At 38.0% G+C, this 27971-nt stretch overlaps 1 protein-coding gene across 2 annotated transcripts in view; it reads right to left on the bottom strand.

Annotated features, from left to right (window-relative positions):
• The window catches only part of CUL3 (cullin 3), a 94114-nt gene extending 67400 nt beyond the window's left edge, over window positions 1-26714 (bottom strand). The window contains exons 1-2 of one of the 2 annotated variants that reach the window (XM_032401149.1): window positions 26522-26714; window positions 6198-6395 (exon numbers count right to left, since the gene is read on the bottom strand). In XM_032401149.1, the coding sequence (XP_032257040.1) occupies window positions 6198-6395; window positions 26522-26587 (264 nt within the window). In that variant the 5' untranslated portion in view covers window positions 26588-26714. Of the gene's footprint in view, window positions 1-4845; window positions 4973-6197; window positions 6396-26521 lie in introns of those variants that run through there. The other variant, XM_032401156.1, reaches the window with a different exon arrangement.
• Window positions 26715-27971: the final 1257 nt, after the last annotated feature.

The raw sequence follows: 27971 nt of genomic DNA, 5'->3' as shown, positions 1-27971 counted from the left end.
TTCACTGGCATCTTAAAATTAACCTGTTCAAACAGAGCTCCTTTTTCTACCCCAAACCTGTGTTAAAAAAATGGAACACCTTGTTGCCCAAGAACCAAAAACCTAGGAGTCCTCTTGGATTCCTTCCTCTTCCTCATTTCCTACAACCAATCTATTCAGAAGTAATCTCTCTACATTCAAAGTATCCTGAATCTGGAATCTTCTATCCCCACTGTCACTACACTGGTATAAATCACCACTACCGCTCACCTGAATTACTGGATTATTCCTTCCTACTCCCCTCACTTCAACTCTTGGGTCCTCTAAATTTATGTATCACACAGCAACCCGAGTAAGATTTTAAGAATCTACATCAGATCATGTCACTGTCTTGTTTAAAATTCTTGAATGGTTTCCTAATGTACATATAATTAAGTAGGAAGCCCTTATACCATGGTTTCAATGACTCTCTCTTCAAACCTCATCTTGGTCCCATTCTTCCCCACTGCCAATACTTAATTCCCCATTCACGACAGGCTTTGTTTTCAATTTCTCTATTCCAGAGACCGGCAAAGCATGGCCTGCTGTCTTTTTAAAATAAAGTTGTACTGGAAAACTGCCACATTCATTCATTACATATGGTCTATTGCTCCTGTGGCGCTGCAACAGGAGAGAGTTGAGGAACTGCCGATAGAATGTATGGCTCAGGAAGCTGAAAATATTGACGATCTGGACCTGTAAAGAAAAAATGTTCTATAGCCATCCCCTTTGCCTGGAATGCTCTTCTCATGAGCACTTTACTCATGAGCACCTTCTCATTCGTCAAGTCCCCTCTTACTCAAAGAGTCCTTTCTTGGCCTATGTAGTTGCCCGCATCGTTTTTCTCTATCTCTGTATCCTGTTTTCTTCACCATGTTTCATAACTAAACATTTGTTTACTTGTTTAACTGTTCTGTGACTGCAGGGATCAAATGCATTCCAACATATTTTTTATACCTAAGTCAGAGGCTGGCAAATAACATACTTTTGAATGTTGAATTATGTAATAAGAAGTCTTATATGGGTATTTTTGAGGCTTTGACAAAATGATCTATAATTTAAAAACCCTTAAAACTAGAAAGTAGAACTTTTTTCTCCAGTATAACCACGCTTTTAAGTTATTTATAGAAACAAATGTTAAAGAGAAGATAATCCCTGTAAATTCTGAAATGTTTTCATATTTACCAAAATGAGATTTTTTATTTTTTTTTTTCTTATGGAGAGGTACAAGGGCCATATCACACTCAAGTTTTGCTTTGTGGTCTAGAGAAATTCACTGAATTCCTTTGGGTCTCAGGTTCCTCAAAGGGAACATTCTTCTAGAGGTAGGAAGAATATACTACCAAGTTAAGAGAAAAGCATTTAGCTTTTTTATACCTGCTTCAATTTTGTGAACTCACTTCTAAAGCCAACAATCAGCTTCCTTCATCTCAGAGAAGTTCCTCCATTCATCCGCCCTGATAGTTTGTGCCATTCTGCTTTACAAAAGATCTTGCTCAGATGTTTACTATTCTCATCTTGCAACCAGGGTACTAGCAACGACTCTGCATAAAAATTGTATTTCATTTGAATCCCTCAACGTGAAAAAACAGGTCCTGGCTGCCTATATACCACAGCACTAAAATGTTCACTTCAGTAGAAAATAACTTTGCTTTGAAAAAAGTATTATTGCTTACGTAGTTCAGGAAAGTGCTAAAAGCACAGTGAAGAACAACAACAACAAAAAAAACCTGATGATTAGAACACACAGTAAGGCTTTCAGAACCACAAAAAGGAATACACTGTGAGACTGAAGACGTGTTACTTTCATACCACAGAACCCTGAACCTGAACCATTCTCTCATCTAGTCAGAAAGTGCAATGTACAAACTGGCAATAATTATGCAAACTACACTTCTGCACATTTGGTAGAAAAAACTGAGACTTCCTACATCAGAGCACATTTAGGCTACTGTATAATGGCTCTGCCTGTCAGTTAACAAATTTCTTTGGGCTGTGTCCCCTTCATACAGTAGTACTGTATTTGTATGGTTATTAAAAGTTTTCATAAGAGTAAGGATGAAATAAGATAAATGGAAAACACAAAAATGAAAGCATAGATACTAGCAGAGGTTAAAAAACTTAATTCAACTGAAATAAGGAAATCAATCATTAGATATACTGGTATTGGTACCTTTCCTAGCCAGAAATTGACTAGTTTAAACTGGTCAAATGAGCATTTGTGAAAGAAAAAATTAAAGAACATTTTCAGATGCTGGTGATGAGTGACTAATGCCTATGTAACAGAAATAAAAAGAATTTAGTGTATATAATTTCTTTAGCACAATTAACTTGAATACATGTTCTCTGCAACATATTATAGGGAACTGCCTATATTTTGAAATAAGAGTTAACCTGAGATATGGGACCACTTTGAGCAACTCACAAATATGCTGAAGCTCTTATAGTTACCATAGAATTATTGTTCACATGACTTCAATTTCTACCTAACCATGTTTCAGAGTCCAAAAATCACTTAAACACTGACTTCCCAATCTGGTCTCCCCTCCTTTCCTCACTTTTTGGATGAGCCAATTCTCAACACAGCACATAACTACAGATGTTTTTTCTGCATCTGTGCCCAAGCTGCAAAGCAAAGCTTCTAAAAACAAACAAAAAAGGCAAATCACACATTCAGGCCAACTCCTACTGAGCTATCTTTTTCCTCACTTGCCAATTCCTATTCCCAAGAAGGGCTACTCCAAGTCTCTTCATCTCATTTTCAGAAGATGCATGGCTTAATTATTAGATTTGTAATAGTTTTAGAACTAAAGAATCTCAGGAGATATTACTGCTAGCTCCTTCATTTTAATTATAAATAAACCAAGAACTAGAATTTAAAGGACTACAGCTTTAAGAACACTGAGCCAATTTACTCGAAGCCTCTCCTGCACCCTCAATTTCATCGTGTTTATTGCATCTTGATCCATTCCTTATGCCTCAGGAGCAGATCTACAGAGGAGTCAAGGACTCAGCCTGAAACCACACTACCCGAATACTGTTCCAGCTAGGCCACTTACTACCTATGTGCATCTAAACAAATCACTAATTCTCTATGCCTTGGTTTCTCCACTTGTAAAAGAGAATAGTCATATCCGGCTCATTAGGTTGTGACCACTAACACAGGTAAAAGCACTGGAACCGAACCTAGCACACAGAAATGCTAAATAATAGTTGTGGGTGGCGCCTGGGTGGCTCAGTTGATTAAGCGACTGCCTTCGGCTCAGGTCATGAGCCCAGGGTCCTGGGATGGAGTCCCGCATCTGGCTCCCTGCTCCTCGGAGAGCCTGCTTCTCTCTCTCCCTCTCCCCCTGCTTGCACGCTCTCTCTGTCAAATAAGTAAATAAAATCTTAAAAAAAAAAAAAGAGTTAGTTGTGACCACTACCATCATTCATTATAGAACCTCTGGCAAATGAGAGCATGCCTTTATTCTACCTTTACTTCTCTGTTCTCAATTCCGTACTCTCTCCATATCCAAGAACTCAGTTGCTCCAATCATCTCTCCTTCAATAGTTTTAAGCAAAACTCTTACACTCGCATTTCTTCTTTCTTTTGATGCCAAGTTTCTTAAATTAGTATTCTTCATTTCCCACACTTACATACCATAGTTTGCTTTTGAAGATTCATCCTTTGGCTCTAGGATTTTTGTTCTCTGAACTCCAATACTTCTTCCTCAGTGTACATGCTACCAAACATCCAGTGTTGATCTTCAGTTTGAGTTCCTGCTCAAGCCCTAAACCTGTGTATCTCTATACACAGGGTATTTCTAGGTGAGCATTTTATGATGATCTCACACTCAATTTCCCTCACATATAAAATGATTTTGAAGGTACCTTCCAACTGTAAAAATCTCCAATATTATCTAAAACAGTATCTGTCATCTCCTCTATCCATTCATGTCTAGCCTATCACTTTACTCAAATTTTTCCAGGTCCTCCCCAGCTCCCAGCAAACACCCTCCCAATTCTACAGTTATATCATTTTTATCCTAATCTTCTTAAAATATTCTGTCACATTATCATCCACTTAAAAACCTCCAATAAACTTCTACTGTTAATTAAGCCCAAATTCCTTAGCTTGGCATTCAAGTTTTTCTCCAGTCTGTTCCCAAACCACCTTTATATTAGAATCCACTAATCCCCATAAATTATTATATACCTCAATCAAACTCTATTTACCACCTAAGTGTACCCAATTTATTTCCGTATAATCACATGACATCTGCCATCTTGGAATGCCTTCCACATTGTTCCCTTATATCCCAAATGTCTCATGGCTCAGTTCAACCTGATACTTTTCCATTTAATCTTACAGCCCAGGATAATCTGTCCCTCATTGGAATTCCTAAGCCTTTTATTGCCTATTCAATTCATTTGCCACTTAATTATATAATGCCTTACACTATGAGCTAAATGTCTGCATCATCTCTCACATCACAGTACAAACAAGGGATATCATATCTCTGTATACCCACTGTATTTTCCTAGAAAGCTGTGCAGAGTAGGCACTAAAGAAACTGTTGGTTGCATGAAGAACACAATCACCTTGCTTCATGAGATACTAGCTACCTGCTCCTGTAATCCCATGTAAGAGAAAGAAATTATGGAAGGAATAGTAGAAATAGAAAGTAACTATTTTGTAACCACCACAGTAATAATGATTCATGCAAGAATCATCAATGGATGCTAGAACCATCACATGAAAGTTTCTTGGGGAACAGGATATTTATACAGTCTCAAAATATATCTGAACAAATTACTTATGAATTACAAAGGGAAAAAAGGTACCTTCACAGTGGAGAAATCTGGCGGACACCAAGTGATCAAAGTTAACATCACCAATAATGGGATAAACTGACATCATGTGCCTCCTGATGTGATGCACTGAGGACACAACATCACTTATGTATTATTCCTGCCAAAAATGCATAACCTGAAACTAGTCATGAGGAAACAATCAGACAAACCAAAAACCGAGGGACAATCTACAAAACAACTGACCTATACTCTTCAAAAATGTCAATGTGCTGAAAGACAAGAAGCTGAGGAACTGAGTGTGTGATCCTGGATTGGATCCTGGATCAGAAAACAAACTGCTATAAAGGACATCACTGCTACACAGGACAACTGATGAATTTGAATGTAGACTATATTAGATAACAGTATTATATTAATGTTAAACTGCCTGATTTTGAACATCAGTCTTTGGTTAAGTGAGACAATTTCCTTGTTCTTAGGAGAAACATCCCAAAGTATTTGAGGGTAAATGAATTTAAAACTTGTTCTCTAATTCTTCAGCAATAATAGTAATATCAGTAATAGTAATAATAACAAGGATCAATAGGAAGATTAGCAAAAATGTGGCAATATGTTAACAACTGGTGAATCTACAAGAGATCATTGTACTATTTGGTATAACTTTTCAATTTTTTTCAAAATAAAATTTAAAAAAAACGAACACCCTAATACCACACAAAAACTTTGAGAAGTTTTTATTTATCTGTGGTATTTTATATTTTATCTGACAATCTTAAAGCAAGAAATACTTGCAATAGAAGAGTTTGCTCTATATAAACATTTATTTTAAAAAAGCAGAAACGTATTTTTAGAACCAAAGAAATATTTTATAATTTTAATAGCCCAACACTAATTTATCTTTTTTTTTTTAAAAATTCACTTACTATAAAACTCAGTTAAAATAATGTCAATTTCAACTGGTGTAAATTCCTAGACAGTATTTTTTTAAACAATGTAGTTTTATTATTTTCAAATATACAGAGAAAGTAGAGAAAGATAAAATGGACTGACTGGTTCAGCATTTTAAGGAAAAAATAATCATCTGTATTTCATACATTAATAAACAAGCATTTGTAAACTAATGAAAGTTTGTTTACTTAATTATGATTACAGAGAATGTATTTATATTATAAATCACAAACTTCATCTTCCCTCAATTATCAAAAATTGTTATTTAGCTGATTATAAGTTTTGAGTGAGATTTTATAATACAGCCATTAATTACTATTTCTATAGGCTTCCTGGAGCCTTTAAAACTAATACTTCTAGTCAAAGTACAATATAGTATATAAAGGATTTTCTAGATTCCATATAATTAGCAATAGTCCTTTAAAGTTGGATACCTTATTTATGAGATGTTCGGTAACAACTTCTCTTAGTCCAGTGTAGAGCTTTTCTCCATGTTTATGCAAAACCATTGTATAAGCATTTCTATAGAGCTCCTCAAAACTAAGACCACTGTTATTCTTACGCTGGATTTCTTGAATTGCATTTTTCAGAAGGTCCCAAATGCTGTTTACATATTTTTCATCCATGGTCATCTGTAATATCCAAGAGAGAAAAAGAGACAAAAAAAAAACACCAATGGTTGAAAATCTTTCTGTATTTGTCCATATAGTAATTATCTTATTATATAGCTATGATTATAAATCTGCACGACTTATAAGGATGTTAACAGTCTGTTTTAACAAAAATAAAGGGATACATCTAAGAATCGTTTTTAGAGCTTACAGAGCAATTTTTTAAAAATCCCTTAAGACCTCCCTCCTTTCTTATATGCATTAAAACCCTCCAATTTAAATGAAATCATAATCCCCGATGTTAATACTTGCTTTAGCCAAAAGTGTAAGGCACCCTTTTCCTTAATTTATTTAGAAGAATACAAGCTCAGAGAGAAACCCTGAAGAAAGACTTCCATGATTTAAAAAATAATTGAGGGGGTGCCTGGGTGTCACAGTCGGTTAAGCCTCTGACTCTTGGTTTCAACTCAGGTTGTGATCTCAGGGTAGTGATATCGAGCCCCACGTCAGGCTCCACAGTCAGCACGGAGTCTGCTTAGGTTTCTCTCTCACTCTCCCTCTGTCCCTCTCCCCGTCCTCCCCATGCTCTTTCTTTAAAAAAAAAAAAAAAAAAGAAGAAGAAAGAAAGAAAAGAAAAGAAAAGAAAAAATGAGGACATGAACACTATTTTCCTCTCCTGAAGATTTACAGAGCTCCTTAGCAAATTAAAGATTGGAAGAAGACCTGCAATTAAAAACAAAACAAACCAAAAAACCCCACATTTTCTGTTTAACCCATTCTTATTTTCTTCCTTTCCCAGTTTAGATTCCACAGTCCAACATTTGTAGCTACCTTGTATACACCCATGAATCACTTGCCCCTCTCCCCACCAAAATACTTGCCATTCTAAACCCCATCTACCCACCTACTCTTCACATGCACCCACGTGTGTAGCTCAAAGTAAATGAATCACACACATACACCCATATTCAATACGTCTCAGTTTAAATTCATAACCATTAACCACAGTGGGCCCTGGGTACAACCCCATAATTCTACATTCTAGACTACGGACTCTACATTCCTAGGTGATTTTACACCATCTCCTCCTTCCTCACTCTAGGATAATGACTTTTTTCCTGTTCCATTGAGAAACCAGAAACAACCTGAAGACACACTGTACAAACTCCAAGCATATCCACCAATCTATATCATTATGTATCAATATATTATTATAATGTTCTTGTGCTCCAAGTACCAAGTTCTTATACTCAAATTACAGACCGGGACCAGAAACATAGGCATCATCAAGGACTTACTAGAAATGCTGAATTTCAGGCTCTACCTATACCTATAGAACTATGATCTGCATTGTGACCCCAGGTGATACCTATACAGAATGAAGTTTAGTTCCATCCCAACTCACCTTTTCAAGGACCTCCCTTTATCAATCTCCCTTCTCAGCATCATCACATTCTTTTCTCTCTGCTAGACAATTTCCAACCGCATTCAAAATCATTAGTTTCCCATCCTAAAAACAAATCCTCACAAACCCACCATTTCTCCAGTACCATCCAATCTCTGTCTTTTCCATTTACAGTAAAATCACAGGACTTGAGACAGTAAGGCTTTCATCTCTACTGTTTCACTGAAACTATTCAGGTCACCGGTGACTTCCATCTTGCTAAATCTAAATGGTCAGTCTTAGTTCTCACCATTCTTGACCTATCTGGCAGCAACTGAAAGAGCTTATCACCCCTACTCCTTGAAACAGATTCCTCAGTTGCCTTCCAAGCACTACAATCTCTTGTTTTTCTTCCCATTCCTCTAGTTCCTATTTGTCAGTCTGCTTACAAGTTCTTTCTCCTCACAGCAACCTCCAAACCTGAACTTCTTTGTCTAGCCACAACTCAGTTTTCAGGTGAAGCTGATTTCATCTATGCTCATGGCTTAAGTTAACCCCAATATTTATTTACTCTGTTTGGCCCTCTCCCCTTGATACCAGAGTCCTATACTCAGCCATGTTTTCACTTGAATACCTACTAGGCATCTCAAACTTACCAAGTCCAAAACAGAAATCCTAATCTTTGCCCTTAAGTCTGCCCCAGCAGTCTTCTCCAAATGAGCAAACATCCACTCCATCCTTCCAGTTGCTAAGGCCAAAAAAGCTTGTAATCCCCTTTATTCCCTCACCTTGATTCTTTTTTTTTTTTTTTTCCTCACCTTGATTCTAATCCAACAGGAAATTCTGTTGTCTCTACCTCCAAAATGTACCCAGAATCTAACTCCTACTCACCTCTTCCACTACTACTAGCCTTGTCCAAACCACCATCATCGATCAGAGTATTCCAACAGCCCCCTAACTGGTCTGTTTCTGCTCCTGGCCCACTATCGTAGAACAATCAGTGACCTTCTAAAAACATAAATCATGTTATTCTTCTGCTTACAACCCTCATGTGACTTTTAATTTCTCTTGGAGTTAAAGTCAAAGTCCTTATACAAACTACAAAATGTTATTCGATCTGATAATCTGACTTCATCTATTCTTCCTCCTTGCTCACTGCTCTAGCCACACCAGACTCTCTTTGCTATTCTTTGGAATATGTCAAACAGGTTTGTTTCAAGGTGTTTGTATTTGCTACTCTCTCTGTCACTCAAATATTCTTCCCTCAGGTATCTGCATGGCTCCTTCACTTTATCAACCTCAGCTTTAACTTCACACTCCATTTAAAATAGCAGTCTCCTCCTACTAGTCACCCCCAAATTCCAACCCCACAGTCCTTATTTTTTTTTCCTTATTTCATTTCTTGGCCTCCCTCCTCCCATCCAAATGTCAGCTCCATGAAGGCAGGAATTTCTTTCACTGAGGAATCCCTCAGCCACTGAAGTAATACATGGCATATAACAGACATTCATACTTGCTGATGGAATGATTTCCTGCTAATCTATGACTAGGAAGCTGTTATTACGCCACATAAAACCCACATGTTCTGCACTCACAACCTGGGAAACATGGCAACAATTATTCATCAGCTTCACACCTACTTGTGACCTGGAATGGACAGACATTACTGAGTGGAATCCTCTCCAAAGAGAGTAGGAAGAAACTTTTGAAGGTGATGAATATGTTTACTGCATAGATTATGGTGATGGCTTCACAAGTGAATACTTACCTCCAAACTCATCAAGTTGCATATGTTAAATATGTACAGCTTTTTGCATGTCAATCAAACCTCAATAAAGTGGTTAACGGAAAAAAACCACACTCCTTCCAAGCTATGTCCAATGGGTATGAATGTGAAAGAGTAAGGAATATAGACAGGCAAAATAGTTCTTTCAGTTACCCTAGCAGTAAAATATCAGTTCAACCCTCATAGAGGATTCTTAAGCAGATGACTCAAACAGAGCCTTATTTTCTAATCTTTTCTGGAGTGCTTAAAAAGAATTCTGTAAAAGAGCAACTTCTTTTTTATTACTTAAATCTTATTCAAATCCCAGGTCTAGTAGAGACTTTTCTGAAACGGCCTTAAGAGAATTTATCCCTAGGTTGAAACTGCGATTTTTATTAGATATCCTGATACACAGGATACCTTCCATATAAAATATTTTAAATAAGATGTAGCTGTTCATAAGTTTTCACAAATAAAAGATACAAGTCCACGTGACAATGATGGCCTCAAGTATTCCATACACAGAAGTTATAAAAAAGCAGACTAAGACACCATCTCTCAACATTAAATACTGAACATATAAAGCAGAACATTCAGAACAATTCCAGAGGAAGACCAAAGTTAATGTGGACTATAAACTCCAGGGGTAACTATACTGCGAATAGTTGAGCAAAACTTCAAATGATCTTTTCAGGCTCTATAAAATAAGATCCCATGAAAGCTAGAAAATGTACAAAAAGGTCCCTAACCCGTCATGAATTACTAAATTTTCTATTAGAAACTAAAGAATTTAAAAAACATAAACCAAGAGACTTCAAATATTGTAGAAATACCCTTACATTATAATAAATCATTTCTCACGTATATAAATCAAGAGTTGTCTTATAATCCAAGATTCTACGTACTACTCTCCTCGGTATTCGTGCTTTACAGAGTAGAGAGGGAGCCACAGTACGACAATGTTCAGGTATACAAATTTTCAAGTAAATGAAAAAATAGACCCAGAGACATTACATGACTTACCCCAAATCTAAGAGCAGAGATTAGAATTTATATATCCCCAAATCTAGTCCAAACCGCTGGACTCACATTACATTCCATTGTGCTAATACGGTATAGTAATATCACAGTGTGAGTCACTGATTATCTTGGTAAACATAGTGTGGTATATTAGTAGAGAACAAAAGCCCTTGGTTGGTGTCATGGCTTTGCTAAATTAACAGGCCATGTGACCTTGGGCAAATTACTTGACCCTTCAAAATCTTTATTTCCTCACTTGTAAAGCAGATTTAACAACAGTTATCTATCTCAGGGCACTATCCTGAAGATTAAATAAGAATGTCAGTAGAATTTAACCCAGCCCAGGGCACAGCACAATCCCTCACACGTCGACTAAAGAAAGTGTCCAATGATAGAATATCTGAACTGTCATCTATGGGCATCAACCATCAGAAAGAAAAAAATAACTTTTCAAACTTAATAAATAAACAGATATGAGCTAAAACAAAAATACCTTACAAGTACAAGTCTGCTAAATACAAGTCAGTATAATGTAGCCTTCTTTTGGAAACACTATTCCCTACACTTCCTAACTCCTATTCTTCCAGTGCCATTTAAAATATTTTAATCCCCAGAGCTCTGTCCTTGGCTCTTTTCACCCTACACTGGGTCACTATGCATTTCCATCCATTATCATGGTTACAATTACTACCCATACATCTTAAGTTCTAAAATTTACAAGACACCAGATTAGCAAGGCATTCCGGAGCCTCCTAAAACTGTACACAAAATTTTGCAAATATAACGTGTGCATTTCTTCTTCCTGGATGAGGAGTCCTAAACTCTTATCAGATCTGGCTCACATCTCAAAGAATAAATTACTGGCTTATATGTTAATTGCTCCCAAATCTGTACTGCCAGCCCAGATGTTCCCCTTAAGTCTAAAACTACCATATTCAACTGCCTGCTGGACATCTCAAACCAAATGTTCTAGGATCAAACTTATCAGGTCCCAAATCCCTGTTAAACTGATCCTCCAAACACACACATATATCTTCCTTCTGTATTCTCTAATTCACAAGCCACCTAGTTATACATGCTAGAAGCCTATGCTTTAACTTTTCTTCTTTCTTCTCTCATCCCCTTTTCATTCAATCAAGTGCTGCCAACAGTAGGCCTAAGATACTTCTCAAATATGTTCCCATTCTTTCATCCTGCATACTATTATCCTAAAACCTGCATCTAGATCACCATGACAGCCTTCCAACTATCATGAACTCCAATAACCTCTTAAAATCTATCTTCCTCAGAATCACCATTTAAAAAATAAACATGAGCATTGTAGCCCTGTTCAAAACCTAACTCTCATTACCAGGGGTGGAAGGATGTACTTCAAAACTATTCAAAATGTAGTCTATGCCTACTTCTCTAATTTCACTTACTACTCTCACTTACTACTACCTATCTTACATTTATTCCCTGACAACATTCAATCAATGGTTATTCCCATCCAATGACACACCTCCCCCTCATTCACCACCCTCCCTCATCTTCTTAAAGCCCCTTCCTCGGCCTCTTCTTCATCCAATTCTTTACATAGCCTCTGAACACAGCTCATATGTCATATCTTCCAGAAATCCTTCCCTGACCTCCTCAAGCAAAGTGGACTCCTTCTCAGCACTTTTTTTTTTTTAAAAGATTTTATTTATTTATTTGACAGACTGAGACACAGCGAGAGAGGGAACACAAGCAGGGGGAGTGGGAGAGGGAGAAGCAGGCTTCCCGCTGAGCAGGGAGCCCAATGCGGGGCTCGATCCCAGAACCCTGGGATCGTGACCTGAGCCGAAGGCAGACGCTTAACGACTGAGCCACCCAGGCGCCCCGTTCTCAGCGCTTTCATAACACTCAGGTCATATCTATCACTTCATACTGATTCATAATTATCCGTGCATCTTTTTCCTCCACTAGACTAAGAGATACTAAAGGGGTTATGCATTTTTCTTTAATGTAATTAGATGGCCATACACAAATGGCTAGTGAATGAATATTGCTTTACCTATATTATACTAATGCAATTTTGAACCTTTGAATTAGTAAGCACAAAGACATGGAAAATATTTTAATGTGCTTATCTACGGCATTTAGTATTACAGGAAGTATTTAATTATTTTAAAATTACTTTAAAATAATCAAATGTCCTTTTCAAATAGAACACAATAACATGCAAGCAACAGACTCTTAAATTTCATTTTTCTTTTTTTTTTTTAAAGTTTTTTTTATTTTTTATTTGACATAGCAAGAGAGAGCACAAGCAGGAAGAGCAGCAGAGGGAGAAGCAGGCTCCCTGCTGAGCAAGGAGCCCGATGCGCGACTCGATCCCAGGACCCTGGGTTCATGACCTGAGCCGAAGGCAGACATTTAACTGAATGAGCCACCCAGGCATCCCTTAAATTTAATTTTTCAAGTAGTATTTTCAGATTTTCCTATTCACTTAACTGCTTAGTCATTAATTTTATTAATAAATGTTAACTAGGAGGAAAATCATAGGCAGAAAAGGCCCTTCAGGACAGGATCTGTAAGCTACAATCTTTCCCTAAATCAAGCAAGTCCAAAAACAATATACCAAAGGAAATGGGCTTCAAGTGCAGATTCTTACATATGCATGCTTTGGTCTTGGCATCAAGCGAACATGTCAGTAACAGTGGCAAAATAATTATGTTACTGATGAACTTTAATTTCTCATTCATCCTTGGTACAGAATACATTAACTATCAACGAAAGGTAAAAGGACTAAATGTTAAACTCTAATATCATCAATATGTTAACCATAAAAACATCAATCTATACTTAAAGGCTTTAAGACTGTACTTTTTTAAAAAAAATAGTAATGTACTTTTAAAGTAATATTCTAAGTTATTCAAGCAGGATTTTAAACTCATTGATGAAACTGATTTCTTTAGGTTCCATTAATTGCAAATACACTCAGGAAGGAATTTTGTTAATAATGCTGCAGCAAAGCAGTAACACAATAAAATGCGCGCACACACACACACACACATTTAATGTTTGCTAATTATTAGGCATATATGGTATTCTGCTCCAACAAGTTCAAGTATAAAATGATCAGCAGGGAAGGTAAACTCATTTAGCAAGAAAAGAAACAAAAGCTCTTTTTAAAAGAAAGATATAATTAAGCATTCTTAAATGTTTATGGTTTAATGAGACTTTTAAAAACCAAATCAAGACTTTAATTTTTAAAAATGACCTCCAACCCCTTGCCTCTTCCTAATCCAGGATTATAATTTCCTCATTAGTAAGTATCAATAACAAAAATAATCCTAAGTCTTTATTTTCTTTCAAAACATTTTTGATTATTCATCTACATTATTTCAAATGATATAAAAACCACCTTTAAAATTCCTGAATTGGGGGATGCCTGGGTGGCTCAATTGGTTAAGCAACTGCCTTCGGCTCAGGTCATGATCCCAGGGTCCTGGGATAGAGTCCCACATCCAGCTCCTTGCTCAGCAGGGAGCCTGCTTCTCCCTCTGCCTGCAGCTCCCCCTGCTTGTGTTCTCTCTCTCTCTGACAAATAAATAAAATCTTTAAAAAAAAAAAAAAAAGGTGTGAATTTGAAAGGGTATCAGTCTATTATATACTTACACATCTTGAAGGTTCTGTAATAATCAAGAGTTGGAGAGAACTACAGCATGAGCCAATTAAAACTAAAACGAAGAGAACTGTATTCTTCAGATCCACTATATACAAAGCACAAGAAGTCTTTAGTCCCCTGTGAATATTTTCGACAAGAAATTTAGAACAGGGTGGGTGGGGGAAAAGGGTGAGAATTTGAAATTCCAAGCAATTCAGAATGACATAGCTAGAAAAAAATAAACAAGGAAAAATGCTTGATCTCAATTTTGAGCTTCAGCCTCAAAAAAAAGTTGCTCTGGTACAAATATCTGAGGAATGGCAGTATTCTAGTCAGACACAGCTAAGCCATAAATTATGTAAGGAAGCTCCCTCCCAGATTAGAAGTGCCTCAGAGTAATATAAAGTCTCTCTTCCTTTATTTTATTGTACCCTTTATAATACATGGCACAATGCCTAGGTGACTTCCAAAAAATATGATTTGAATGTGGTCCAGTTACAGTTAATGATGATGAATCTTATTTGATGACCAACTATACAATGACTTGTAACATCTGTAAGCATTCCATTTATCCATCAGTTGATCTTTAAGCAACCTCAACCATCAAAAATATAACCAAAGACCCAAGTGTTAAGGAAAACAGTACAATGGATACATTCAGACTTGCACAAGTTATTTAACTTTCCAGAATTTACTTTCCTCACATGCTTGTGGCAGAGTAGATGATGATGTACTGTGTGGCAATTAACAAAATCTGTGAAAGCATCTGGCACACAGCACTTGTTCAGTACATTCGTTTCTTTCTTTACTACACAAAACTGACATACAGCCTTACTTAATGACTTAACCCGAATGTAAAGTTGAGACTGATTATTTGTTTAAATGGTTTTTCTGCGGTTACAGTGGACATCAGATGGGAGCAGAACTGTGTTGCCAAAAGTAATAAAACTGATGTCAAGGGAGCAGAGAGAAAGATTATCAATTAGAAAAGCACAGGAGCCTGGGATAATTCTGTGAAATCACAAACTAAGTCTGATCTACATTCATTTGGACTCTAATATCATTATGCAACAGTAACATTTATAATGAGAAAGCGAAATCATCAATAGAAGGTTCAATTATAATCTGCATTTCAGTCCTCAGCATGAGCAGGCTGTTCAAAAATCAATTTGAAAATTTGGAACAAATTTTTTTTTCAAATACCAAGGATCAAACTTCCAGATTAGCCTATTAAAGTCCTTGTTAAGTCACAACTGACTTGAGCAGACAATGTATTTCAAATATATCTCTCCATGAATGACTTTTGCTTATATGAAAAAAGGTATGTGTAACAACCATGTGTAACATGGTCTGATGATAATCACAGATGCAATTTTAAGTATTCTCACTGAAGCAAGAAGTTTGTCACTGTCCTACTGTTGGTGCTGTTTCTGCTAATGAAAGAAGAGAGGCCACCTACTGGGCACCCTGAAACACATTTTATCCAGAGAATACAATATTCATCTTGACTGGAAATCTTCAAACATTATAACTAGAGACCTTCCCTATTAAGAAAATTACTTATACTTTATATCTAAGTGCACGCTTGAATTCCATGTTTTCATCCTATAATCTAAAATTATTAATTTTAATAAAAAGTGACTATTTTCTTCTCTTTAGCTTAGGTAACTTTTTTTAAATGGGTAAACCCTGTTTTCCTAAAACTATGATAATGTGTAAAAAGCTCTACAAATTATAGTTTACACTGGAATCAGCTACACACAATCCAAAGGAAGAGGAAAAAAAAATGTGAAAAAGTATAAATTACCAGTTAGCTTTGTCTTTGAATGAATCTAACTGTAACCAAATGTGATGATAGCAAACGGCCAAACGTATGAAATTATTACAAAAATCTGGTATCAAATCTGCTCAAAATTTCTCTAAAACTACCAATTCACACAAAAAAAGAGTATGCAAAAACAAAATTTCCCACTGCTTCATACTACTGTTTAGCCATCATCACTGAAATAAACTATTTCAAAGAAAATTCTAAATCCAAAAGATAGGTGACTTCTGCAACACCACACAAAATGTTTTATGCCACAGGAGAACACACTAGCATTCCATTCCTAGACTTATGTATAAATTTAAATGAAATTTTTAAGAGCTGGAATGAGCCTAAGATAACCACAAATTAAAGCTCATTTTACAAATGAGGAAACTGAGGCTAAGTGGCTTAGCCAGGATCACACAGCTAATTATGGCAATGAAGAAATCCAAACATCCTAAACTAAGTGTCCTTCCGCTAACCCCAGGTCAACTCAAGTCACCTGGGTGCTCAATATTAAGATGTCTTTTTATAATTGAATGGGCTAATGTTAACAACACTGAATTATTATGGCTATATTCATGTTTCAGTTCAGTCTAGAGAAAAGAGCCTTTAACTTAAATCAGGCTTCTAGTCATGGTTCTTCTATAAATTCAAGTCCTGAAATTTTCCCTTGGGTAAATCATCTTCTCTAGTCCTCCCTTTCCTCATCTATTAAGTAAGATTAGAACAGTATCTCTCAAAATCCCTCTTAGCGTTTAAAAATTAAAATATGAATACAAACAGGAGCAAATAGATTACTTGTTTATTTGGCTAGGGATAGCATTCATCAAACAAAAACAAAAACAAAAACAAAACAAAACCCACACTTCTTTCATGTCTCATTTGCATACACCATGAGAAAAAGTGAATTATTTTAAAATATCTGATCCTTGTGCTTCAAAATTCGTTTTACTGTTTAACCTACTTCTTAATGTGTTCTCAAAAACAAAAATTAAAGATATTAAAGTATTTTAACATGTTAACTTCAAAGAATCACTTTTTAAAAAATATATACTTAATAAAACAAATTTCTATTAATTGAAAACGTTAAAAAAAGTGTGCTATCTGCCTCATAAAGAGGAAAGTGTTAACTCACAAATATGTCAACTAATGTCTTTCTTATAGGTTATGACTTTGCTTTATTCAAGTCAATATACACTAGGATACCCTTAAGCAATTCATATACTCAAATTTTACTGAAAATATACTTCATTGATTCAAAGTTCTTAGTAACTTCTATTCTCTTATGAGAGGTGCATTTACCTTGAATCTAGAGGCTTACACTTGCAAAAGCTCCTTCCAAGGGCCAAAAACTAATTTTGAATTCTTTTTATAAAGAGTACTGCACTGGGGCGCCTGGGTGGCTCAGTCGTTAAGCGTCTGCCTTCGGCTCAGGTCATGATCCCAGGGTCCTGGGATCGAGCCCCGCATCGGGCTCCCTGCTCCGTGGGAAGCCTGCTTCTCCCTCTCCCACTCCCCCTGCTTGTGTTCCTGCTCTCGCTGTGTCTCTGTCAAATAAATAAATAAAATCTTTAAAAAAAAAAAAAAAAGAGTACTGCACTGTATAAGCTTTAGGGTCCCTGGATCTGCCCCTGGCTAATAATCTGAATGGCAATCTTAGAATTAATTTTCCAGTATTTTCCTAATAAGAAAGTAAATGTTTCAGAATCTAGCAAATGCTTAACAGAATACAACTAGGCAGTGTGGTGTAGTGGGAAGAATATGAATTTTTTAATAGATACACCTGGGATCTAAATCCCAGCTCTGCCCTTTCTTAGGTGGACATGTAATATTACACATACCTTACTAGGTCTCTCTGAGCCTTAGATTTAAAACAGTAACAACATCTAAAGGTTGTAAAGATTTCAGATAATTGTAGTTCAAAGCATCTAAAACACAACCTAACATAAGGCAGACAGTCAACAAGTTGTTGTTACTAATGTTACAAAGCAATTTCTCACACTATCTATAAATTGGAAAGGAAAAAGGAAAAAGAATTTATCATGATTACTTTCAAGAGGATAGGGCAAATAGATGAGTAAGATTGCTCAGTTAAGAGCTGCTTCAGATAAGAATGACTTGGAATCACTATGTTAAAGAATTCCTCTTAGCAATGAGGCCTTGCTTTTATAGAAAAATATCTCTAAAGAAGCTTGTATTTTCTTCAAGTAAGTAAAGATATTCCTTTGAAGTCTTTATTCATTTGCTTAGCAGTAACCTTTCTCATTTAAAGAGTAAATTTGGATCCATTCCTTTCTCAGTGGTAACAAGTACTAAATGAATGAAAGTCAAATTAAGAAGTTTGACTTAACTACATTTTCAACTTCAAACTGACTTAAAAAAATAAAGGAATGCTTTCTAGTAGCAAAAGCGCTGAATTAGGGGTTAAGGCAACTAAAGAATCAGTTCTCAATTTACTATTACTTGTCTCAACTTGGGCAAGCAGGACTCTCCTCAACTCTAAAAAAGCTGGATTTTAAAAGCAGTGGTTAATAGAACTTTTCCATAATGAAATCTTTTATACAAATGGCAACTTTCGAAAAGCTTTAAATAACAAGAGAAGGAGATTTCTGAAGATACCCTAATTCCACTCCTCCTATGCCTCCAGTGTCCTGGAGACTCTCTACAAGTTTGAAAATAACTGTCCCACATGAAACATAATACACTTTTAGTTGAAAATTCTGACTTTATGATTAGAAAATTCATTCAAATGTCTCAGTGATGCCACTGTTTATTAGAAAGCACTTTGACGTTTCTTTTAATCCTCACAACTAATCTGTGAGAAAGATTGCTACAGTTCCCATCTTTAAGATGAGAAAACAAAATAAGAGTGTATTAGTTCATGCATTCAACATTGTTGGATACTATTGTGCTGCACTGACAAAGATCAATACAAAAAGACTTGATGCCTCCTCTAAAAAAAAAAATCTACATCCTAATAAAGGAGATACAGACTATTCTTTGAAGACTTTGGGATATGAAGAAAAATAGTACGGTAGTTACCATGACAGGGAAGACGGGAAAAGAACATCTTCCTTCTCTGAGACCTGAGGGAAGGCAATGAAAATGAGTAAAGATACAGGTTAAAGGCTACAAATGAAAGGGAAGAAAGCTGAAGGAACTTATACAAGATAACGTTAGCTTTTCACAGTGAAGCAGTAGTTAAGTTTCTGGAAGAAGACAGATAAGAGAATTCTCAATAAAGAGCTTAAGGACAGTGATTAAAGTTTGGAATAACTCACACAGGAAAAGAGAGAGGGAGCTTACCAGGGACACACACAAAAAAACTGCCCAGAGGCCCTGGGAGTCCAGCTTAGATACCACTATTTTCCAATTTTCCCCAGGAGTGCACAACAGCCTAAAAAATATAAGCAGTGAAGGTAGATGGGTGGAATGATTGATCACTTTGTGCTATTTCTGGCCTTGCTCTAGGGAGGTAGTAAAAATAAAGAGGCAACTAGTGACAGGCATCATGGTCTGGGAGAATGAAAGGGGTCTTCTTGAGGTCTAAGAGCACATTAATGTGAGAAGGAAACAAGCAACAAGTAGGATAGAATAATAACAACAACTGGCATTTATTTACAATGCCTACTTTGCACCAGGCACTATTCTAAGAGCTTTACATGTATTAACTCTATTCTTAAGAAGTAGTGCTATTGTTTTCTCCTTCTTACAAAGGAGGACAGAGATTAAGTGATTTGCTCATTATTACATCTAATAAATGAAGAAGCTAGGATACAATGCAATACTGGAGTTTAAGATTTCTAAAGCAATGGAATGACAAGCTCTAAGACAGAGTGAAGACCTCTGTAGTAAGAAGAGGCCAGGTCTGTGATCATCCTTGTATATCTAGTGCCTGACCTCCAGTAGGAACACATAATAAATGTATTTTAAATTGAATGAATGACCATGCCACACATAGTGGATAAAATTAAAATCTGAACTGGAAAGAATGTCTGTGAGGAGGGTATTAAATTCTTGAATGATCGAAAGAACATGTGTAAGAAGTTAGGAGACAATCATAGGGAATGCACAAAAGAACAGTTCACAAGGGCCAGAGCCACAAAAGAGGATGATGGATGTGGTAATAAATTGTATGTGGGCCCAATGATTCAAGGATTACAAGGAAAACAGACACCTCAATTTAAGAAGATAAGCCAGTATTCTCAGGGTAAAGCCAGGTTTCAGATGAAAAGGCAGCAGAGAATTCTGAGAACAGGTTGAAGATACAGGAGAATCAATCTGCAATGAAAGTAGATCAGAGTGGACAGCTGAACAGGCTGGGAAGAAGGAATCATGGTGGATGGAGTAAAACATAGAGTACAACTAGTTAAAGACTGGGCCACAGATTTAGTCTTCTGAAGATCAAACCAAGGTTACTGTCAATGCAACTATCTTTACTTTCAAGTCATTATTGTTTCAGGGGACTACGCTGACTTCAAATCATTAATGACCGATTACATCTTAAGACTTCACTTACAGCTGCAAAAACAGTTCAAACATTTCAGAGCAGTAACTTGCATCAACTTTCCCAATTAATCAATTACTGTGGTTTCACTTAAAGGATTAGTTTCTCATTTAATCATTCACTAACCACCCACACTGTCTAACACTGTGCTAAGTGTTTTGTGGTTCAAAAGGGTGTCTGGTATAAGTTTGGGCAGGGACCACAATCTAGTTCACAAGCGAAACAAAAAAAGGGAATGGAAGAGAAAGGGAGAAAATGAAGAGAAACAAAATGTATTTTTAGATAAACATTTTACATACATATTAGAATGTACACACCAAATCAATGTTTTTATTCTTTCAATAAAGTTACCTAAGAAATGACATACTTACTGCAATGATTATGTAAGAATCATTATTGGAACTTCTGTTTTTGAATCTACCCCCAAGAGCCAGTAGCATTCTTTTCAAGTGCCCCAGTGGTACCAAACCTTTATCCTTTGAGACTGACTTCTTAGTGTGGTTCAAATTGGCCCTGCAGGCTTTTCAAAACGAAAAACAGTACCAAAAAATGGCAGCATCACTAAAATAAGCATACACTATTACAATACAACTACCTGCAAAAATAACACTCAATTTTAACATTTAAATTGTGGTATAATCATGGCTAAATGGTGGTATTAACCACAGCTCTGTGCTAGGTAGTGTTCTAATGCTTTATTTTCTTTATCTCACAACAACCCTGTAAGGTAGGTCCTAGTGGTAATTTCATTTCCGAGGAGGAAACTGAAGCTAAAAGGGGTTAAGTAACTTGTTAATGACGATGCAGCTAGTAAAAGGGAGAAATGACATTCAAAATCTGGCAGTCCAAAGCCCACCACACTCTATTACACTCTCAGTCTATTTTTTAGTCATACTCCTAACACAGACATTGAATACTCTAAAGGAAAATTCCCTTAAAGACTATCCCTAGTTTTATTCTTAATGAGTAGTCAAAGAAATGCAAACTAAAGCATTAAAGTACTATTTTTTCACCTATGAAATTAAAGATATAAAATGTTGGCTAAGACACTGCTACACAGTAGAAATACAATGATACAACCCTGACAGGTATAATTAATTCACTTTAGAGCCGGATTAGGATCCCAGTTCTGCCACTTACAAGCACAGTGACCTGAAGCAAATTTCTTAGGTTCTCAAAGCCTCCTTTATAAAACAGATGATAGTAGTAGTACTCTATAGAATTGTGCAAATGAAGTGAGCTTACATACACAGAGAACAGTGTGGGGGGCCCATGATAAGCATTCACTGAGTGTTAGCTATTATTATTCCTACCTTTCTGGAGGCCAATTGGCAATATGTATCAATTTTGTTTGGCTTAGTAACTCCATAATCATGGACAGGCCCAAATATTTATGTGCCTAAATAATCACAGTTGCATTATCTATAACAGAGGAAATATGGATTAACTGGAATCGATCAAAATACCCAGCAGTAGGGACATGGTTAAGCAAACTGAGGTACCATAGAGTACTTGTCTTTACAAATCATATCCTTAATATATTTAACGTGAGAATACTCTCTTTTTAAAAAGCAGTTTTAAAATAATATAGTACCTCAATTTTACTGGGTGCTCACAAGTGTATGAAAGATTAAAAGAAAATACATCAAAATGTAAATATTGCTTATTTCCAAGCAGTAGGGTTAGAGGTGATTTTAATTTCCTTATTTATAAATTTAGATACTTAAGTTTTCTATCATGAATATGCATTACTTTTATAATTAGAAAATCTACTAAAATGAATTCATTGCTTTGACAAATGACTGAATAGTTTTCACAATACACTGATAGACACTAATTGCAATTCCTAGTATACCTCAGTGATTTGTGCTTAAGTAACACCTTTGCTTTTTTGCTACATTTACAATGAATAAATGAGATGTTTTCAAACTTGCATTATTTGAAATTACAAATTGTCCAGTAACTTTTACAAAAATTTAACAAAATCATTAACGAACATCAGATGATTGATCTTCAATGAAAATAAGAGCAAAAAAATTATCTGAAAGTTGGGAGCAATTTAGAATACAAAGGGAGGGCATACTACTTTTTTTTAGTCTTTACTATATAACCTTCACGAACTAGAGAAATGCTATTATTAGCTACATTTAATGAATGAATGATGTACAAACAAATGAAGCTTTCTCTATCTTGTCTCAATGAATTGACCTTATTTAAAAGGCCAAATTCTCCATTATATTCTATAAATAGTTTCAAATTCAATACTGGTACTAATAATTTTCCAGGCTCCCCTGAACTGCTATCTAGGAAGACAATGCAAAATATAACACCTTATAGATAACTACTTTATGCTTTTGTTTTTTAACTTCTAAACCCAGAGAGGTACTAACAGTTACAACATAGCTGGCTGTCCTGAAACTATTAAACAGAAAGAAACAGTCTAAGTGTAAGCAACACTTTAATGAATCTGTTATAACTTACTCCCTAATTTCTCTATGTTACAGAATGAAAAATAAATATAGTTAATCCCCCCCCCATGTGATTTGCAAGACTATTACTCAGCTTTCAGCTTTCCTGTACATAGTTCAGGTAGTCCTAGACAACAATTACTTCCTCTGAGGACATCTATTATGAAGATCAAAGCCGTTCCCCCAAATCTAGCAAATTTTACTATAGCTAGGAAAAACAAAAACATTAACTGTCCCCAGTTGTCATTAAACTCTTGTGTTCTTAATAAGTACATCACAAATGATCTTAAAACTCATCTCTTTGTAACGTCATCCACTTTGTGGTTTCCATCTAACAATAACCTCCACATCACTCACGGTCCATGCTGCACACGTGGAGCTCCATGAAGCTCATCTAGGATTATGGAGTGGACATCACAACCAAAGATTCTGCATCATGATTTAGCATGCTTCTGTAATAACTGAAACCACTTCCAAATCACACTCTAAAGACAATCACTTTCACAATATGACTCCTAAACTCTGTGAAGGCTAAGTCAAAAAAGGAGTATCAGAGGAGAGACAAATTATTTTCAAACATATCCCCTCCAATCCAATCAAGTGTTTCAAGTCCATGTGGACAAAACCCATGTGGAAAGTACAGATGGTAAGGAATGGCTTTTCAAAGATAAGGACAAAAGGTTCACCTGACAGCAACCAATCCTACATAGTGGAACAAAAGCTCAGGAGTGAGACATTCAGCAACAGCAAGGAAAGAAGAGCAGGAACTTCTTGGGGCAGCACTCTGATCCAAATCCATATAGTTTCCAGGAGTTTCGCAACTACAGCCTCCTTCCTTAAAAAAGTTTTGTGGCCCTTGCTGTTAATTTTGGGTACCAAAAAAAAAAAAAAGATGTGAAATGACATATATTTTGTGCAGTGCAGGAAAGCTTACAAACTAGATAAACTCTAACTCCATCAACAATTTTTAAAGCCAGAAAGTCCCTATTGTTTTCCGTCTTAAAAAGAACTAATTTCTCTTAATCTTATGAGAAGTTCTACTTAAAATGCAAATTGTGCATAAAACTGTGGTATGGCATAACCTTACTCTTGTGAACAATGATGAAACGGACACTTAGAATATATATTCAAAACACTAAAAAGAACCTGATTTTACTGATGGGACTATATCTGGAATAGGCTTACACATCTATAGAATAACTTGTAAGTTCACTCACCACTCTATTTTGCAATGAAAACAAAACAACCTCAAAACATATTTTTACACTTTTTACGCATCAGTTTTATAAAACAGCATCCGAAATGAGCACCTGAGACCTTTGGTTAAACTACAATTTTCTTAAACTACAGTACCTATAGTGAATGTCCAAAGATTAATGCAAAATACTACACCTGTAAATACTGTACGTATGTACACACACACACACTATTTTTTCTCTATGGAACACTACACATTTACTACTAGGAGACTGCTAACCTGGATGAAGAGAAATTTTGAAGGTCTGTAATTACTCAAACATTTACCAAGGGGTAAGTCAGGGAAATATCATACCACTGAGGTATATATCTATTCTTAATGAGGGCTCAAGGTACTAGGGACTTAAAAATTTATATATTAAAAAATATAATGATTCTTTTCAGTGGAGACTACTTAGGAGGATTAATACTTCCAAAATAATGAAAAATTATGCTTTTAAAAATCAGCAGATATTAAACTGAGTATCAAACACTAATCATTTACAAACTTCATTGAAAGATTTTAGAAAATCTTAGATGGCAACAAGTTATGGACAAAAAAAGCTCACAACCATAAACACTACTTAAAAAAAAATCAGTTTCAGCACTATGTGCTAATCTATCATATATTATACTCTTTCACGAAAGGAATAATGAAATTCTCTCCTGCCTCTTCCAATAATATACAACATCCAGAAAGAAGGGATCTTGATTCTTCAAGCTGTACTTATTCCATGCCCCTAGAACAGTGCCTGGCACACAGTACTCAGTATTTACTGAATGAATGAGGGAATGAAGACCAGGTAGGAACAGGTGAACATAAAGAGATGAAAAACTGATCGCACTTAAAGGTACAACTGGTTAATCACAATATTAACAAAAATGAGTTAATGTCAAATGTGAGCTATTCCACATTTTAGTAATAAATCTGAATTAGAAAAACTCAGACTTCAATAGTAAATTTTTCCTAGAAAACTTGTATAAAACTATTTAAAATTCTTAATTCTAAATTCTGCTAAAAACGTTCACAACTGATTTAGTAGCAAAGCTAACATTACTCAAAAATTGATAAACCCAGCTCACTTCATTATAAGGGAAAACACACTAATCGACTTCATTAGTTCTCTTCTGTGTTAGTAAGTCTTCCCTCACTGAAAATTACACTTCAGAAAAAGCATGCTTAAAAAAGTGAATTCAAACCCCATCCTTCCCCCTTCCCAAGATATGTTCATGATTCTAAGACATTCAAGATCTTTCTCTAGTTTTACTGTTCTAAAATCTTCTGTACAATTGCTAGTTTGTCTATCCTGACGTATACCTGTTACTGTAGCGACGTGAGCAAGTATGTCCAGTTTGTTACAAGAGTACATTTTAATTGCTTGCCATTGGCTATCTGAATCAGGTATGACATCCAAAGTTATACTCTCCATACTAAATACTGCAAGCATATGACTCAACGTAATGCTAAAAAAGAAAGTTTCTAAAAAGAACACGTTTGCTGTCACTAAAACCTAGAGTAGAGCAACTCGGGGTAGTGACTACTCATTCTTTTGGGCTTCCATGGCTAAGAAATGGAGAAACAACCGTCCAGTGTGTTCTCTCTTGCTTCCCCTTGACCCTCCTACGAGTGGCGAGGCAATTCCTGCATAACAGAGTGTGTAAAGTGCTTTGGAAGCCTGTGGATGAGAGAGACTATAAATACAGCTGATGATATTAGTACGTTACTACTGAGCACTACACGGAACCACTGTCACTGCGTCGGGGGTAGGTTGGTGGCAAAGCCCTGAGGAGGAGGAAGAGAGAGGGAGAGAGCAGTCCAGAAGGTCTGGCTGGCCATCTTTTAGGCTAGGTTATTTTTTAAACCGGAGCGAGACCACACGTGAAAAGTTACACACACGCCCCACACACGGAGGACTTCCACAGTCCTCGTCCCTGCAGGTCTGGTGGTCCCGGGAAGCGAGCAGGGAGAGGAGTACTAGCGGCTGGGCCTACACCCCAGGAACGTGCGAAGGTGCTGGGACCGGCCAAGGGGCCCCGGCCGCAGCCGACGCCCGCTGGTTGGCCGGAGGAGCAGCTCCCGGGCGGGTGCGCGGCGCCGAATTCGGGCGCCGGATTCGGGCGCCGGGCGCGGGGAACGGCCCGGGAGGGCGGCCGCGCCGGGGCCCCGCGCCGCCCCGTTGCCGGGAAGGCTCGCGCCCCGCGGCCGGCGGCGTGGGGGAGGGGAGGCCGGGCCTGCGGCCTGTTGGGGGAGTTCAGCCCGGGCCTCGCGTGCGGCTCTCCGCCGGGCCCCCGGCCCTGGGGTCCCAGGCGCCGAAGAGAGACTCACCGGAAAGGCCCGGATCCGCATCTTGGTGTCCTTCCGGCTGCCCGTGCCTTTGCTCAGATTCGACATGGTGCTCGTCCCCTCCCCGGCGGCGGCTTCGGGTCGCACTCCGAGGCGCCGGTGTCACATTTAAGGCGGGCGGGCAGGCGAGGGGCTACGCTGGGGGCGGCGCGGCCCCCGGGCTGGGCTGGGGAGCTGGCCGGCCCCTGGGCGGCCGCGGCGGGGGCGGCGGCGGCTCGGGCTCGGCTGGGGGGCTGCGCTAGCGCGGCGGCTCCGCGGGGTCCCCCTCACGCCCGGCTCCGCTCCCTTTATCGCGCTCCTCCGCGATGGCGGCGGCGGCGGCGACGGAAAAACATCTCACTGCGCAGGCCGAACGTCCTCCTCCTTCTCCTCCTCCGCCTCAGCGAGACGAGATCCGGCCCAGAGGGTGGAGGGGGGAGGAGGGAGGGAGGAGAGCCGGAGAGTGGAGAGATTGGGGGGAGGGGGGTGGGAGGACGGGAGGGGGAGGCGGGCGGCAGCGGCGGGGACGCTCAGATCTCGCGAGAAGAGAGCGAGCGCGCTGCCCCGGACTGGGCGGGGCGAAGCCTGGGAGCGGGAGGGGTCAACAGGAGGGGAGGAGGGGAACGGGGAGTTGGGGAAGTGGGAGGGACCAGCGGGGCGGGGAGGTGGGAAAGGGGCGGGGCTGAAGGCGGGAGGAGAAAGCTGCCTTTTTGAAAGGGGAGCGTCGGAGACGGGGCTATGGGCGGAGGTGGTTGCTGATTGGTGGAGCGCGGGGGGGGGGGGGCCTGGTCACGTGGACGGAGTGGGCGGGGGAAGTTCAGAGAGCCGGAGCGGGACAGTAGTGGGCTGGGCCGGGTTGGGCCGGGTTGGGCCGGGTTGGGCCGGGCCGGGGCGGGGCCGGGCAGGGCCCGGCCAGGCGGGAGGAGGGTAGTCTCGGGGAGGAGCTTAGGGGTGCTGGGTGGTAACAGTCCTAGAACGGGTTTTGTGCTTTTCTAGGGCATGTGAGCTAGGGAGGGGTACTTGAGCAGAAGCCAAAGAGTTTGTGCAGGAGTTACCTGCAGTTGTTAGAAATTAGAGTGCTGTGTGTATACAAGGTATTCGGGTTGGATGTGCACACCCCACCTCTCAGGACTGAGGGTGAAGGTGTTAATCCACAAAATTTCCTTAAACTGCAGAAGCCCCAAGACCTCTTGATTCATTGATCTTTCCTAGGGGAACCCAGAACTTAATAGCGTTAAAATCTCTTTTTCGTCATCATTGAAGTAAAATGACAGCACCTTTCATTTATGCAATATTTTGGTAAGGGGTGATAAATAGACGATAGGGTGGTAGAAACCCGTCTTTAACCTGCCGAATCATTTTTACCATTACCAAGAGTATTGTCGGTTTTGAAAGCCAAAATTGTCATTGATTCCAGTTTGCTGTAATTTTGGAAGTTTTTTGGTTTTGTTTT

Source organism: Phoca vitulina, unplaced genomic scaffold (genome assembly GCF_004348235.1).
Source record: "Phoca vitulina isolate PV1807 unplaced genomic scaffold, GSC_HSeal_1.0 scaffold1, whole genome shotgun sequence".
Classification (NCBI taxonomy): Eukaryota; Metazoa; Chordata; class Mammalia; order Carnivora; family Phocidae; genus Phoca; species Phoca vitulina.
The sequence above is the reverse complement of the archived record's forward strand: the minus strand, read 5'-3'. Positions and strand labels throughout refer to the sequence as shown.